The sequence below is a fragment of the Bufo gargarizans genome, chromosome 2, assembly GCF_014858855.1.
Source record: "Bufo gargarizans isolate SCDJY-AF-19 chromosome 2, ASM1485885v1, whole genome shotgun sequence".
NCBI lineage: Eukaryota > Metazoa > Chordata > Amphibia > Anura > Bufonidae > Bufo > Bufo gargarizans.
The window spans coordinates 604,545,493-604,563,739 of NC_058081.1; the positions used below are offsets into that span (position 1 = coordinate 604,545,493).

Genomic DNA, 18,247 nt, shown 5'->3' on the forward strand with positions numbered 1-18,247 from the left:
AGCTGAACCGACTGTAACAAAACCCCAGATGTTCCTGGCAGAGGCTTTAACAAGAAATCAATCAGCAGCAGTATATTTCTGAGCTTTCGACAGGCCATGTCATCATTCAGGACATCGTCATGCTCAATTATCACCATTTTTTTTTTTACAATACTTTAGATGAATATAATGGTCTTATTTAGTTACCATGGTACTGCCTGAATAAAATCTTATATTTTCCCCGCTGTTTTGTAGACTGTACTAGTTTTCTATGCTACATTGCACCATATGGTGCGCTGAGCCTTAAAGGGATTCTCTAGGATTTTCGTATTGATGGCCTTTCCTCAGGATAGATCATCAATATGAGATCAGCAGGGGTCCGACTCCTGGCACCCCCACCAATCTGCTTTTTGAGGAAGCCGCAGCAATCACCTGGGCTGTTGTGAGCTCTGTGCCCTCCCTGAAGCTTTCCGAGCACAACGCCATCCATTGGATAGTGGCTGTGCTTGGTATTGCAGCTGAGCCCCATTCACTTAAACGGGACTGACCGATAAACGTGACATCACTAGCCTAGGAAGAGTCCTAAATGCTCAAGGAGTGCCACGGCCTTTTCTTACAGCTGATTGACATAGGTGCCAGGACCCCCACAGACCCCCACAATCTTCGGGATCGGCCATCAATATCAAAATCCCGGAGAAAACCTTTAAGGCAGCCATACATGGGTTTAGCCCCCAGTCTAATGCTTATGAGGAGTTCCCGACAAATACAGGGTAAATTGAATATTTTTGCCTGATCTGGAGGATAAGCCACTGCCAGAAGTGTCTGGCTTTCCCTCCTTCTCCCCTTTGAATGAATATACTGGTACATGTTCAGCCAAACCGAACGTGGATATGTATAGGGGAGTTGGGAGGGAGACGGGAGACGGGAGAGAGAGCTGTTGGCCAAAGAGTTGCTTGGCCAACAGCTATTGAATGTGTATGGCAGCCTTTAGACCAAATGGCCCTTAACATGGGGAGAGAATCACAAAGATAATCGCCAACAAGCATTCATAGGAATACTCATTAGCGATTATCTGGAGGTGTAAATGTACCTTTGATTACCCGATGAACAAGCAAAAAGCTTGTTTATTTGGTGATCTGTTCATTTGTGCTCTCACAAAAATCTGCTGCTCTGTTGTCCAGTGTAAAGGGACCTTAAGGCTAGTTGATAAATTAGAGCACAGCTTTCAGTTTCCCAATTACGGTATCATGGAAGTTGTAGTTTTGCAACAGCTGGGGAGCCACTAATTGGGGAACACTGGACCACACCATCCAGTGACTTGTGCCCTCATACCCTGGTGGTTTCACAAGTTCCCTGGCATCTAATGGGGTTTTGGCTTTGGATACTAAGATGGCCTCCTCCAGCGCCTGTAGACAGGAGAACCCGGCAATCCTTCTCCTCTTTGACGCTGGAGAAGGTTGTGTTTCGGTCAGGTCAGAGATTAACCACCCAAGAAGCAACTCTATTGAAGTGTTTACAAAGAAAATGTGACCCGCTGGAACCTTTACCTTAAGAGGTCATGTAGGCGCTTGGCCCATTTACTGTCTCGTGACATTTTAACCACAGTGATAACAATGATGTGGACACAGAGTGAGATTAGCAGTTTTTCTGAAATTCTCCCAATTTCTCAAATATTACAGAATACTATTATCAGGGCAGGATTGTTTTTTTTTTAGAAGTTCATTTAGAAGGTGCCAGCCTATCAAACATTATGAAAGATTAGGAGCCACGTTCAAAAATCTGTTCTTATCACTTTATTAACCAGATTAGTCCCAGCTTCTGATCTTGAAATCCTAGATTATGCTGGTGGTTCCTGAAATTCAGGAATTTTAAAAATGAGATTACATGAATTGTACTGTGTGAATCGCATATACTTAATTGCACTATACTTTGAATGCCCAATTGAAATAAGTATACAGGATTTCTGAACTTGATGTATGATGGGTTTTGCAATATTCAGGATGCATTATTGGAATATTATGTCACTGTGCCAGACTATTCGATGTTATGCATTACTGGATGCTGGATTTCATTATGTCCTGGATAGGAGATTTTAAAAGAATCATACTAATATCTCTTAATTATAAAAAAAAATATATGCCACTCTCATCATTGCCCTCCATGGTTACTTTGCAAATATTGCCACCCCCTGATGTTTTAATACAAATAATGATCTTTCCCATTAATAGCCCCATTACTAGAACAAATAAACTGACTGAGAGACACATAAACTGGGGAAGTGTCTGTGGGGGGGGGTCCATGTCACTGTGGAATGCGCCTTTTACGGTGAGATTCCTTTAAGTAAACAACTGGGATGAGACAATCTCTCTTAAGTAAACCCAATGTTGTGTAGAGCTTCACCCATCTGCTTCTCTAATAGATTCTGTGGGTGCGGTGTATTTTCGGGTGAGACCTCAGGCTTCTCTTCTGTGGGACTGATTTACTGCACGGAACAATTAAGAAGTAGTCTTTACGTTGTCCTCTGAAAAAAAGCTGCATAACCGCCAACATAGTTGCCATTACAGCATCTACATGGGCCGTGTGCTTGGTTATGGAGCAGCAGATGTGTCACTTCATAGCCAGGTAGATTTGCCTTTTCAGCACTATATAAAAGCTGGGTCATGCCCCATGTGGCAGATGTAAATGCTTGATGAACTGTAGAGAAACGGACATGTAAAGACTTGGATCACACATCCACATGCCATGGACTGATCTGTTGTTGCTAAGCATAATTCATAACCATGTACACAAGGCACCGTGTATATGTTTTGATCAAAATGCATAGGACCAGTCACCATGTCTAGGTTGCCTCTTTCGATTGGGTCCTTACACTAATTTGGCACAGCACCACATGGCGACCACCACCGACGTCAAGTTCCAGCAACCCAACGGCACCACTGTTGTCAGGTTAAACCTCCATTACACTGGGCCACACCAACCCACAGGCTCAGCACCACAGCAGCAACTGCCACCAAGTGAACAGATCTCAATAGCTCACCTTTCCATGTGGTCTCAGACACCAGACTGGGACCAAGTAGGTATTAACCCTTATGCAGCCTCCTGCTAATTATTCCTACTCTAATTTGGTGTAGCGCTACATGGTGACCTCCTCAATAGCAACAACAGCCACCCTGCAGCACAGCCCCATGGGAATAGATCTTAAAAGCTCACCTTTCCATGTGGTCTCAGAAACAAGACTGAGACCAAGTAGGCATGAGCCCTTATAGAGTCTCCTGCTAACTAAAAATCACCTAGGTTGCATGGGAGGAGTGCTGTAAACATGGTGTAAATGGTTGAGTAGACTTTCCAGCAACAGAACATCATCTGCTGAAGAATTACTCTTTTACTGTTTTCGGGAGGGTCCTAAACCTCATGGAAATGATCGTAATGGCCGACAAATTTATTGAGACCAAAGAAGCTTTAATGAGTCATTGAAGTTTCTGGCTAATTAGTCAGAGACTCCAGGAAGTCACAATCTTATTAATAGGGATATTTCAGGACAATGGAGCTTGAAATAAATGACTTTTCTTAATTGTTTTTAGTGCAGAGGGAATGTGCATGTTACATGGGAAACTAACCCGACTGTCTGCAATATACGATCCGAAAATTCAGATGATCTGCCTTCCAATAGTCCAGAAAGGCTGAAATCTGAAACAAATTATTGCAGGATGGACAGAGAGGACCAGCTATGAGTACAGATATAGTAGTAGATGTTACCTGAAATCTTATGTAACAACAGATAATTGGTGAAGACATCACCGTGAGCAGTGCTAAATAACCCATTTCTATAGTCTCCTCATGAATGACCTCCAGAATCCATAACACAACTGTAACAAATACAGAAGGAAAGTAAAAATCCTGTTCTCCTATCCTGTGACTTTTATGACCCGGGGGAAGAAGTGCACAAACTGCGGATTGAGTTGTGATTAATAATTTATGGCTCATTAAATAAAGCTCTTACTGATACATAACTCAAGACTGAGGTAGCAGAGTATCGCTGTGTGACCCTGCAGCCTGCCTAGCTCAGGACTCGCGGTCTCATACATGTAGACCAAATGTGGAGGCTTTTTATAGATCTACAGGATGGCCATATTGCATAAAAGTGTTTCTGCTTGTCTTCCAGATCCTGCTTTTCCCCAGCCAACCCCCGCAGACCATAGGACGCTTCTCTGTGTCTCCCAGCGGAGAACTGACTATAATAGACGTCCAGACGGGAGACTCCGGTTACTACATGTGCCAGGCCATCAGTGTGGCCGGAAGCATTTTGGCCAAGGCTCTACTGGAAGTGGAAGATGGTAAGATGTCAGATGACTAAGACGTAACCTTTATCAGTGGCCAAAATGGTGGTGGTTGTCACACCATGAGCTTCCTAGTAGGGCGTCCCTGCGGAATATGTCGCCTATAAGAATAGTAATGTGGTCATTCATCAGTAGTGTTACGTACCTTTAATGCTGCCTCTTCTGTAGGTTCTCCTACAGCAGTGGCAGTCGTCTCCAAGTTCTACAGTTGAGTACAGTTACTTGTCACTAAAGCCATTCCCAGGACTGGCATTTTAGCATTAATGACGCATTTTTAACCCACGTTAATCCAAACCACTGTTCTCGTGATCACAAACTAATGTTCAGAACGTTGCGTGTCATAAGAATGACCGCTCGAGTTAACTGGATGACGGAGACATAGGTATGATGGCCACAGAACCTACTAAAATATATTAACAAAAGGGAAAGTTACTTGTCTTCCAACCTACACGGTGGGTCTTGCCCAATGCGTTTTACAGTCACCACCTTGCTTCCTATACTCCCTCTCGGTGATACTGTTTCCCTCTTAGCTGGAAGTGATCAAGTACATCATAGGTGCCCCATGTCAGACAGTAGAAGCAGCAGCGCGTTTATTGAGCTGTTAGATGTAACCAATATCTACATGTAGCTTCTGGCCACCTATGGATCAAATGTCCAGCTTGATCTGTGTAACCTGTCTACGTGGTCATGTAAGCTTCATTTATAATATGCATCCGGTGTAACAAAGCTCAGAAGGTCTCTCTTTTGTGTCAGCGCAGCAATCTGCGCCCTCCTCGTTTCATGTCCAGCCATTAAGACAGCCATTCTGAGCAACAATCAGTCAGTTCTATCGATTTACAGTGATGCTGGCACCGGACAGGCTGTATTACTAGATGGAGTGTGATGGCTACAAAACAATTGCAGCTGCAAGGCAGTAACAGTGGTTGAATGTACCGGATGGGTGACCGCCACCACTGTCATTTACCGGCAGGACGGGATGCTTACTCATCATAAAATGCTTCTTCTGGCAGCCATTGTGCTATTCAGTTAATGATGAATTAAAGGGGTTTCCCGAAAATAATCCTTTTAAATATATTGAATTCTTATTTTATTGTACACGGTGACTCCTTTACCGACACAAGAAGTGGAGTTTATATCGACTTACATCCAGCGCCATTATAAACACCAGCCTAGGTGTCACCCTGCAGGTGTCAGATCTACTATATGGCAATATTCCATTTGCATTGGATCTGCATTACCAATCGACTATCTTGTAGGGAGGAACAATGAACACATAAGGTGTTCATTTTGACCGGAAATACCCCTGTACTGTATTGTGGGCCACAGCGGACTCTCAGAGGTCCCCGAAGCGCACTAGGATCCTCCCTCCCATAGAAAACACATACACACCAAGCGTTCATGTGTATGTGGGATATGGGAGAGAGAGCTGTCGGCTGAACAAGCATGTAGGCAGTTGTACCCAATATAGAGGGCACAGCTAATCTGCACGGTATCCAAGGGCAAAAATGAATCTTATATAATACTGGACTAAGTATATGAATGCATTCTGGGCACACATAGTACAAGCTGTATACATATCCACAGACACCCCTCCCCTCAGATCTTTTTGCTGCTAATTCTGCATCTTTGTATAGGACCTTCTGAGCAGATCCTATTTTTTTATTTTCAACTTTTAAAGCAACTGGACTAGAATAAGAGCGCGGCCCGTGTTTCCGCTCGTTTCCTTTGCGGCTCCAGACGCATCTCAGAAAGTAATTAATGAATTAACGCCCTCGGAAGACGATTTCATTAGGTGGCGGAGGAAGCGCTGATGTGGATGCATTCTCCTTCCTCGGCTGTAGATCAGGGCGGCTTCACGGACAGTTTGTTAAACCAACACCATTAACAGAGATTCCTGGGGACGTCGCCCGTAATATACCAGATCGTTGATTAATCATTGATCGCCATGTACAAGGTGTTTGTTATTCCGCTGAGTGAACGATGTTCATTAAGTCCGGATATTAATCGGGGGTGAACCAAGCATTGATCTCTCGCCGTGTACTCCGCTTTATTCGGAAGCCTGACTCCACCACGCTTGTCTTCTTCTGTATTTAGGTGTAAAGAAAAGTCCCAGAAAGTCCTTTATTCACTCCCTGGAAAAGCTGGGTGCCTCCTGTTATGTCACTCAGCTTTCCTGGAGCCCGGAACAGCAATATTTGTGCCAGGTGTATATCAGTGTACTGTACATATAAGCAGATTTGCATCCAAGGGTCTGGATAACTGGAGGATAGCTGACGTGTCTGCATTGCAGCTGATTGGAAAAGCTGGGTGACAAGTCCTGAGCCTGGAATAGAAGATTGGGCTGGTTATGCAGTAATCAGAAAGCTGGGAAATATGCAGGGGCTGTAATGGCTGCCATGTTGAACCAGATAGAACTAACATAAAGAGGACGAGTTTTTATTATATTTATTGGGAAATTTTTTTATGTGAAAGAGAAATGGAACAAATTTTTTTTTTGCCCAAGTAGTGAAATTTTTTCTGTGTTTTCAGTCACGTCAGATCGAGTTCCACCAATTATCCGCCGAGGACCCTCCAACCAGACGCTGGCCGTGGACTCTGTTGTTCAGATGCAGTGTCGTGTGACCGGGAACCCCCTGCCCAGCACACACTGGCTGAAGGATGGACAAAGACTTGTGGGGAGTGACCCCAGGATCAGCATACTGGACAACGGGACACTACAGATCACCCATCTGCAGGTCAGTGTTAAGTTCCTGGATGACATACAGTAAAATCTCCTTGGATATTCTGCCATCTGTCGAAATATCCATCCACAGCCACTCAAGGTGGTGCAGCCGCCAGACACTGACTACCGTATAACCTGATTATAAACACTTGATTAAATATCACTTAATGATCTGCATGATTAGTTATTAGCTGTGAGCATTCAACCGCTTGCTTAAATATTAATGATATTCAAGATCAGGAGATAAGATGCTGACGCTCATTAGTCGTCATTTGCATCGGTGACAATAATTGACAGATGTAAGAAGTTTCTTTATGTGAGCCATGTTCTTTGATTAGCTCCTGAGAAGCTAGAAGCCGTCCATCCAATCAGATCACTGGTTTTATTTCTTGACCTGGAAACTGGAATCTGATTGGCTGGTATAGGGTTTTTTCTCTTTTTTATGCTCAAGTTTTTATACTTAACGGCTGTAGACAACTTTTGGATCCATTCTTTTATCGACTCAGATATAACTTGGGCTACAAATATTTTAGTTTTAGCGTTTTACAGAAATGTTGCTATGTTTGTCTTCTGCGGTTTATGTGTTTCACAGTACACAGCAGCTGCAGAAAGCTGTTCTGTGATAAATCCATCAGACTGCCTGGCTGGCTTTCAGCTCTGTTTCTAGATCCTCTGTCCCCTCTTCTGAATGATCTTCTAAGCTGATTTATGAACAAATGAAAGTTCAAATCTGCTTGCTGCAGGAATGAAAGCATTATAACAATAACATTTACAAAGACAGGTGTACTCTGCGGTCTGAATAGACCCTCATCCTGATGTTAAAATTGAGAGTTTAGCCAATATATCCTACTGTGGAGGACATATCGGTGCCTGAGCACCGCGTCAAGGTTTCTCAAGTAGCTCGGGACCTAACACTAAACCTACCTGTGCCGTATGGGCAATATCAGGAGCCAGTGGGCAAATTACAAGAGCGCAAGTTCTGACTCGCAGCAAACTCCCAGTTACCTCCAGCATGCTTACAATGGGAGGAGGGAGAGAGCTCTGAGCCCCACCCAAGACTGGCTGATATAGCCCAGGCCTCACATGTGCACCAGAGTGTTTCCTGTAGATGGAAATAAAGGCACATTCAGACTAGGAGTTTTTACACCTCTAAACAATTCTATATACAAACTATAATTTGGCGTGGTATTAAAAAGCAGGAATGAAAGCATGCCTGTTTACATTCAGAGGGGGAAAACTCGCCCTGACCTTGTCTGGTTGACACAGGTGCAGGACTTGTTACAGTGTATCAGAATTTTCTTGTTGTCAGTTGGATTTGATCAAAATTGTTTTTTAGCATCTGAATGTGAATAACAATGTTTCCAGACACTGACAGCAAGCAGAGATCTTAAAATAAATTACGAGTACAGCCTCCAGTCTTCTTGGCTATGATGCCACAAGGTTTGCATGGGGATGTCCTGCCATGCTACTCTGCAGTTCCTCTTGAGTTCTCTCAGGTCGGATGGGGACCATTGATGGTCATCCATTTTCTGGTCTCTCCAGAGATGTTTGACTGGGTTCAAGTTAGGGGTCTGGCTGGACAACTCAAGGACATTCACAGTGGTCTCCCCAAGTCCCTCCAGTGTTGTCTTGGCTGTGTGCCTAGGGTCACTGTCTTGTTGGAAAGTAAACCTTCAGCCCAGTCTGAGGTCCAGAGCACTCTGGACCAGGTTTTCATTAAGAATATCTCTGTACTTTGCTCCATTCAGCTTTCCCTCGACTTTGATCACTCTTCATGTCCCAGCCAATGAAAAAACACCCCCACAGCATGATGCTGTCACCACCATGCCTCACTGTAGGGATGATATTGAGCAGTGGCTGGATTACTCTAAACATGACACTTAGAATTGAGGCCAAAAATGTCAGTCTTGGTTGTATCAAACCAGAGAATCTTGTTTTTTGTCTGAGAGTGCTGTAGGTGCTTTTTTTCTAGGTGTGCTAGAAAAGGTGTGCTTCTGTCTCGCCGCTCTGCCAGATTGGTGGAATGCTGTAGCGATGGTGGACCTTCTAGAACTTTCTCCTATCTGCACACAGGATCTTTGGAGCTCAGTCAGAGTGACTAATGGTCACCTCTCTTCCCAAGCCATTCTCTCTCAATTATTTAAGTGCCCTTTACACGGGCCGAGAATCCTAAAGATAATAACTAATAGGCAGCATGTAAAAGTTCTGCCGATTACACGATGAACGAACAAAGCGCTCATTCATCGGGTAATCCGATCGCTTGTTCACACACAAAAATCGTCGTTTGCCGGCAGCAGATCGTGCTGTGTAAACACTATCTGCTGCTGGCAAACAATGAGTCAGTATGGGGAAGAGTGATGGCATTAGCATAACCCCTTACTCTGGAGGAGATCATTTCATGTAAAGGCAGCCATCTCCTCCACCAGTGAGCAGCAGATGGTCAGGAAGGAGCGCTTCCTCCCGCAATCTGCTGCTCTGTGTGACCATGGGACCTTCAGTATGGTGGGGCGGCAGGTCTAGGGAGAGTCCTGGTTGTTCTAAACTTCTTCAATTTAAGAATTTTAGAGGACACTGTGCTCTTTTGAACTTTTAGTGCAGCAGAATTTTTTTATGTGCCCTTCTCCAGATCTGTGCCTCCACACAATCCTGTCTCTGAGCTCTACAGACAGTTCTTTCCTCCTCATGACTTGGGCTTTGCTCTGATATGCATTGTCAGCTGTAAGGCTAGGTCTACACGACGACATTTTGTTGCATCAATGTCGCGCGACAATTTTTATAATGGCAGTCTATGGTGTCGCACTGCAACATGCGACATGCTGCGACTGCGACGCGTCAGTCGCAGAAAATCCATTCAAGATGGATTTTTCTGCGACTGTCGCAGTCGCAACATGTCGCATGTTGCAGTGCGACACCATAGACTGCCATTATAAAAATTGTTGCGTGACATTAGTGCAACAAAATGTCGCGCGACAACTGTTGCGCCCTATCTGTCGCGCGACAAATGTCGTCGTGTAGACCTAGCCTAAGACCTTATATAGACAGGAGTGTGTCATTTCAAATCATGTCCAATCAACTGAATAGGTCAAAAGATGTAGAAATATCTCAAAGATGATCAAGAGAAATAGGAGGCCCCAGACCTACATTTCAAGTGTCGTAGCAAAGGGTCTAAATCCTTATGTCCATGTGAAAGCTTAGTTTTTCCTTTTTATCAAAAATTAGCAAAACATTTCTAAAATTCTGTTTCACTTTCTCATTATGGGGTATTGAGTGTCCTGACTGATGGGGAAAACTTTTTTATTTTAGCACAAGGCTGCAACATAACGAAATGTTATAAAAGAGAAGGGGTTTGCAGTCTTTCTGAGTGCAATGTACCGATAGGCACGGACTGGGGAGATGTTAATGATGGGAAGTGAACAGTGTGTTATATGTGCGTGGCTGAGGAAAGTGGGCTCCTGATAATCCTGGCTTGTTATTTATGTGATGGTGGTTTGCGGGGGCTGCTGCTGGCTGTCAGGCTCTGAACTCTGGTTGCCCCGGCACGTTGGGTGCAGTAGACACGGTGCATACATTTTTAATACAGTGCTTGCAAATGATTTTACTGTAGCTGTGCTTGATCTGATGAGAAAGTGTTTAATATTTTACAACCAGTGAGGGCGAGGGCGGCTGCCGGGATGAAACACCAAGTGCAGCTCTACTAGAATAACTGGAAGACAAATAGTAGAAGATGAAATATCATTCATGAATCTATCTATCTCTGCCTGTCTGTGTCTATCTAACCTTATTGTCATTATACTGATACAGAGATGCACAGTATAACCAAACACTATCCGGCTACTTCTCCAGTGCAGTAATAGAAAATAGAGATAACAAAGCACCAGCAGCCTATTTTCAGTACACAGTCAGCATTGTTTAGATCAGCACCGGTCTGTGCAGTCAGTATTCCTGGTGTGACCAATTTAACAGCTCGTGGAAGGAAACTATTCCTGAATCCAATGGCTATAACTCGGAAATTCCAGTGTCTTCACAGATGGCAGAGGGTGTGTATAGTCAGAGGAAATATTATGAGCTTTCCTCAAACCTCTCTTATTGTAAGTGGGTGGCACGGATGGTGGGGCAACTTTAGTGATGTCCTGAGCTGTTGTTACCACCCTCTGCAGAGCACGCTGCCATACCAAACGATAATGCAGCTGGTCAGAATGCTCTCCACTGTCACCTATCTGCTGTGCTGGATTTACTGTCCTCAGTCTTCGGAGGAACTGAAGACGACGTTGGGCCTTTTTGACAATGTGTGATCCTCAGTAATATCCTCAGCTATATACAGACCGAGGAACTTAAAACTGCTCACCCTTTCCACTGTTGTCTCAGCCATACTTAAGTGTGTGCACTCTATCACTGTTTACCTGCTCGCTGTCGCAACCGCACCCTCCCACTCACTTCAATGGGACGGCTTTGGAGTATTCACTTGAATAGGAAGAAGTGAATGGGACGGTGGAGGTGTAATTACATTGCTGCAGACGGTGAGCAGGTAAATAATGAAGAGAGGCAGCGGAGGAGGGGCCGGGTGTCGGACCCCAGCCGATCTGATATCGATGACATATCCTGAGGATATGATATAAATAAAGTGGGCAAACCTTTAGTGCATCTCTATCTATCTATATATATCTCTATCTATCGCTATAACTCTCTATATCTCTCTATCTATCTCTATCTCTATCACTCTCTATATCTCTCTCTCTATTTCTCTATCTCTCTATCTATCTATCTATCTATCTCTCTCTCTCTATAACTCTCTATCTATCTCTCTATCTATCTATCTATCTCATATCTACTGTATCAATTTCATACCTATCTCTGTCTAGCAATTTCATATGTATCTGTCTGTCTATCTCATACCTCTATCCAATATCTACCTGTATGTATCTCATATATTTCTTCTGTCTATCTCATATCTGTCTGTCTGTCTATCTCCTCTATCTTGTGTCCGTCTGTTTTTCTATCGCTCTCCTTTCTATCTATCCTTCTCATCTGTCATATCTATCTCCTTTGCTCTGTATGTTTAGTAAATATATCATCATGATTTGCCCTTTTCACGTGTGAACTTCCTCCATGCTTCATCTTCTTCAGATCTACAGACTTCCACCAACCTTGTCGACCTGGAATGACAAACATTCTGTCATGTTTGAGATGTGTTTGATGTTTGTTCAAATATACGAGAAGCTTTTGTGTTCATCGGAGCCATGTTCAGCCGGCAGCTCGGGCCTTTTATGTGGGGGCAGTGGGGATGGGGACTGTTTGTTTTCCTCCCTGTGTCTGGGACAGGTATGTACACTCGATCCGGCCCAGGTTCTGCTATCACACAGGTGCAGTCGTCCGTACTAGTCCCAGGCCTCGCCCTGCGCCTCTGCCTCCATGATGGGAGGAGGTTTTCACTAGTTCTGGTGAACGTCTCCCAGGAATATAACAATTGTAGCATCAACCTATGGAGGGGGCGCCTAGAAAACCAGACACAGCAGCAATCAGAGGAAAACTGCTACCATTCTATTATTTCATTATTATGGGGGGAAGGGGATAACGATTCTTTACAAATCATTGTCTTTGGGTAATACCTGCTATTTATTGTCAGGACTTATGTGTGGGATTATTTTTACCTTTTTTCCACACGAGCAGAGACTCCTGCTTGGCTACAGTGTCTATTGGAGCATGAGGTTGTCTGAAATCCACCTTCTGTCTTATCAGATCTGTCTGTCTGCTCTGTCCTTCATGCTCTACACTGCAGCTCTGTTCATTCAGATTGGCTGCCATGTATTAGCACAATTTGAGCAGGACGGATGACTTTACAGCAAGGACCGAACGTCCAGTTCAGTATTTTTTTTCTTAAAGGTGTTCTCCAGGAATGATTTAAAATCGCTGGCAGCAACCCGTCCTAGAATGTGAGCACTTGCAGAGCTGCCTGGGGGGATGATGGGGCGTGGCCTCTCTACACACACTACACTGCTCTAGATGGTAAAGATATGATCCTGCCTACCATATGCCATCATGGCTGAGCAGCCTGACAGGAACGCTCACCAATGTGTAGTATATGCAAGTGCGAGAGCATAGAGCATAGTGAGGTCCAACCCCTCACTCCTCTAGGCAGCTTTACGAGTGGAGACAACCAATCGTGCCCACATTCTAGGACAGGTTGCTGGTGGCCATTTTAAATCATTCCCAGAGAACCCCTTTAACTAATATTTTCCTGTGTTTTATTTTTTTATTTTATTTTTGTCAGGTTTGTGATTATTAGATTTTTTTTTCTTTACGGGCTGAAAGTCAGATCAGAAAATTAATCTTATCCATCAGTTTTGAATCTGTTGGGATTTCTGGTAAGCCTCCAGTGAGAGCTTCACCTTTTTCGTGCACCATTGGGAGTTCGCCCTTCTTTCATGTTTTATACAGTGGTGGCTCCTTCGCTTCATTAAACCCCGAGCTGTTTGACAGAATGGAGCTGCTCCAAGTCACTTGCACAGGGAAATCATAGGCTCATTCTATGAGACTTGTAAATGTAGCGTCCACCTGCTGCTTTGCGGGGACCTCCAGGGACCGCACATCAAACAGATAAACCGCAGCTGTAAGTTCCCTGGGGGAGCATCACCTGCTGATCTCCTCACCCTAAACTGCACATTATAGAAATGGACCCTTTTTTATGTGGCAGGAAGAATTCATGTGTAACACAGAGGCAAAACACACATGCTTAAGAAAAGCCTAGAAAGGGAGTCCGTGTGAACCAGTCCTGTATATCAAAGACCAATCAACTACAGAAAGGGCTATCCGTGAATTGTAGTTTAGGTTGCAGCTACATGGATTCGTGCTGCAGGGTAAAATGAAGGTTACTCATAAATAACTTACAAAACATGGCGTGCACGCTAAATATTTGCTTAAAAATTGATGTGCAGATTCAGTGGGGAGTGAAATTCTCAGCGTTATTTTTGTTCCTTCGTTGTGTTAGAGTCAGTAGGTTAATGCAACTCCTGTGTCCCCTGTGCTGTTAATAGCATCACATCGTCTCGCTGCGTCTCTTTGCCCAGAAGAAAAAAATTAGGCTTGTCATGTGGATTCGAGGACTGCCATGAGTTAATGGTCCCACAGGAAGCCAGGTTCAGCCTGCAATAACTCGTGGGTAAAGGAAAAGGAGTCTTAAGTTGGATGCCATGATGTGGGTTATGGAGAAGAATTGTGGGGGGAGTTATACTTGTATCACAAAGCATATTCTACATTTTGTAAACCCGCTCCAGGATTTGAATACTTTTGTAATTGAATTCAATTACAAATATAGTATAGCCAGTGAGCTATTTAATAAAATTTATCTGTATAGCGCCACCTGCTGCTTATCCTTTTCCGCAAAAATGTTGTCCATCTCACTGAACTGGTTGTGCATGCTTAGTTTAAATCTTCAGCTGCCACCAGCCATATGTCCTGGTAGAAGCTTTGGCAATTACAGGGAGAGAGCTGCAGCAGAAAGGACACACTCCCCAAGCTGCCAGGCTGAAAATAATTGGAAAATAATTGGAACAGTGAATGGGGAGATCTCTGGATCCATGTGAGGTGGAGGTTCTAGCTTTTTTGTTTGTTAGAAAGGTATTATTTATCATGTACTATATGGTGTCTGCTTTTGATTTTTTACATCAGTCATGGCATAACCCCTTTAATTTTATGTATTGTTACAACTGTGGTCTTTTACAAAGTCTTTTTGTAATTTTTTTTTTAAAGGTGCTAGCAATATTGGCGTATTATTCTGTCATAACTCTACTAAATTTGCACAGTTCCTTAGTGTTACCTACCGGTACATGTCAAAAGATGCAGGGATCAGACTGGGGGGAGCTTGCTGTAGAAGAAACCTGCACCCGCTGCTTTGCATTGGAAGACTAGGGTTTTTTATTTTTTATTCTGTCGTATTTTATGTGCAAGATTAATGCAAAATCAAGACCATGACAAATTTCCACTGTCCCTAGTAATAGAGAAGGAGCTGTGACTACCTAACAGTTTGGTATTTTTTCCTCCATGTCTCAGACGGCATGGCACAAGGATGCTTGAGCTCCAAAGAGTAGGCAGGGGGCCATGGAAAGTCATGGAAAATCACAGCTAAAGTAACTAGTCAAGCTCTAGTCGGAAGCATTTGCTGTGCTATGGTCACCCTCGGTTATTATCCTACAGCACAAGAAATGAAATAATCTTGAGGTTCTCACCATTCACCATTTTATCTTCCATTTTAGAGAACAGATTCCGGCGTTTACGTTTGTGTCGCCACAAGTTCCACTGGAGAAACAACCTGGAGCGGATACTTGGAGGTGCAAGGTAATGAGGAGTGTAATATGGGGGGGGGGGGGGGGGGGGGCTCTGGACTTTACATGATTGTGCCTGAAATCGCCAGAAACACACTGCTGCTAGACATGCTTGGTGAAGCACCGACCCCTGCAACCACATCATTATGTGTCTGGACTATGAACACGCAATTTCAGGGAACCATTGGGAGTCATTTACTAAAGACGGTGCTTGACACGCCAATCTTAGTAAAGACCCTGTTGGAGGAAAATCCGACCAATTTGTTAAGAAGTGCATGGTGCATTTGTTAAATGGGTTGGGCTGTGGAGGTCCTGCCCGCATCCCGCCCCCACCCATCCACCTCCCTATATTTTTGAAAAACGACGAGGGTGTCGGAAAAAGCTAAAAAGTTGCAAATTTTGTCGCAAACCACAACTTGCCACAAAATTTGCTACTTTTGTACACTAGAAGAACGGCGTAGAGTCATAATAAATGCCCCTCACTGTGTATTTTTTCATTTCACTAATCATGTAATTTTTATTATGTCTTTGAAGAAAAAGGTTCCCTGGTACACATGCAGCCAGCAGAACCAAACCTGGTGCCTGGACCCCCTTCCAAACCTCTTGTCACCGATGTCTCCAAAAATAGCGTCACTCTAACATGGCAGCCACATCCGCAGTCCGGGAACACGCAGGTGTCGTCCTACATCATTGAGGCTTTCAGGTACAGACAGATCATTATTCTGTCCTAAGATCTGTGCTTGCTGTAAGTGAATGAAAATGTGCTTTCCTTACTTCAAAAAAAGGCTGAAAGGTAGTTTCAATACATCAGTATAGGTAAGAAGAGATCCAGGGCAGGAGGCACTTGCTGCTGTGTCTAGCTCTCGGAGCATTGTCTACGGTAATACATTATCGCAATGCAATCAGCTGTGTGAGCAGGACTAGGTCAGCAGGAATTTTCAACCTTCCTCTTCATTACACTGCCCATCATCTTGGAAGTGCAGAGTAATTACAGGTATTCACTCCATTCTTTTGAATGGAGCGAGTACTTGTAATTACACTATGTCACCACTGTAAGCGAGACAACCGGCAGGGTAATGAAGAGGAAGCAGTGCTTGCTCAAACAGCTGATCAGTGGGGGTACTGGGTGTTGGACCCCCACTGATCAGATATTGATGACCTACCCTGAGTAGTGGTTATCAATAGCTATTGCCTGTGCAACCCCTTTAAGTACTGACCTCTCTGTCTAGGCCTGTCTACAGCTGTATACAATTGTTGTTTTCCTTTTATTCCACATTGGGCATTTAATCCATCGTTGCTATTATAGGGCTGTTGTGTCATCCCAGTAAAACATGATCCTGATTTCAGGGATGCAGACGTCCTGTCCCAGCTTTGGGTCAGTGATTCTCCAAACATCTTCTTAGGAAGCAATAAGTGAGTGCTGCTGCCCACAGTACTGGGCGTCTGACACAACTGCTTTGTTCTTTGCTGAGATTTATGGAGAATGCAGGTGGTGAACAGTTTAGTCAGCAATGAAAATATTCTGCAAACTCGGAGCAAGTGAAATTCTACCATAAATCAGGAGGGTAAAAGGATGAGACTCGAATGCGGAGAAATCACTGGAGTGCCCCCCCCCCATCCTTCCACCAACATGGATTGGGGAAAGTAGGATCCGTAGTAATGTTCTGTCATAAATCATAAGCTCTGCTGTACAGTGTCCAATGCCCGCAGTCATTTACAGCTCAGTGTAAATACTAATACTGGAAGATTTAAACAGTGTAAACTTAAAGTAGACAGTCTTACCCAGCGCCAGATTATTTATGGTAAATCTAGCGCACCGTTAGGCTGTCTAGTAAAGGTCATACCACCTATAAGTTGACCTACTTTGCACGAGAATTTTGTGGATCAGTTCTGATGTATGGTGTCGCATCGTAAGCCTCACTCCTTTCCACATTATGCCCTCTTGTGGGAAAAAGGGTCTAAAATCCTTAAAATCCTTGCTTTTTGGTAAAAGCATTTGCAATAGTAAATCTGCCCCAATGTCTTGCCATGTGCCACTCTATACTGTATTTTGTATTACACTATATTAAAAAAATAAAATAATACATATATATATATACACACAGGCCACAAGGCTCCAGCATTGAGCCGAAAACATTGCCTATATGGGTGAATAAATATGGAGTGCTGCCCGGTTTTCTAATTTTATATACTGGGTTTGCTTATTCCCAATTGGGCCCGCTGCACCCCTTTGTTTCTACATTAGACGGTGCTGCCACTTTTTTCTTATTTTCTTTTTTTCTATATACACACCTATACATGGTACAGTAAAGCTTCCTATATGTTGAATATGTACAGAAATATAACTGTTTCAATACTGTCTCCTATGTACAAAAATATAAGTACTATAACACTGCTCCATATATGCAATAATACTGTCCCTATATAACTACTATAATACTGTCCCTCTGTACAAAAATACTACTAAATACTACTAAAATGTTTGTTATGTAGAAGAATATAATTATTCTACTGCCTCCTATGAATTAACTACTGTAATACTGCCTCCTACCTCAGTATAAGCTGTCATGTCATGGTATGCATATGCACATACAGTGATTGTTAATACGCTATTTTTCATATTTGATACTAATAATAATTTTCTGTTTTGTTGACCACAATGAAGCCAATCGGCGGGCAGTACATGGCAGACGGTAGCAGATAACGTAAAGATGGAGAAACACACAGTCGTCGGCCTGAACCCGAACACAGTCTATCTCTTCATCATTCGAGCCCTGAACTCGTATGGCCTCAGCGATCCTAGTCCGATATCTGAGCCCGTGCGCACTCAGGGTGAGTCAGGTGACGGGATAATGTCCAGTCCGCCAATTTCTTTTTTCTTTACTAATGTT

General features: G+C 43.6%; 1 protein-coding gene across 4 annotated transcripts in view; it reads left to right on the forward strand.

Moving 5' to 3' along the window:
- The window catches only part of ROBO3 (roundabout guidance receptor 3), a 119,201-nt gene that overhangs the window by 77,031 nt on the left and 23,923 nt on the right, over window positions 1–18,247 (forward strand). For all 4 annotated transcript variants that reach the window (XM_044281981.1, XM_044281983.1, XM_044281982.1 and 1 more), the window contains 5 exons: window positions 4,142–4,313; window positions 6,846–7,051; window positions 15,288–15,369; window positions 15,891–16,059; window positions 18,022–18,188. In XM_044281981.1, coding sequence (XP_044137916.1) covers window positions 4,142–4,313; window positions 6,846–7,051; window positions 15,288–15,369; window positions 15,891–16,059; window positions 18,022–18,188 — 796 coding nt within the window. The remainder of the gene's footprint in view (window positions 1–4,141; window positions 4,314–6,845; window positions 7,052–15,287; window positions 15,370–15,890; window positions 16,060–18,021; window positions 18,189–18,247) is intronic.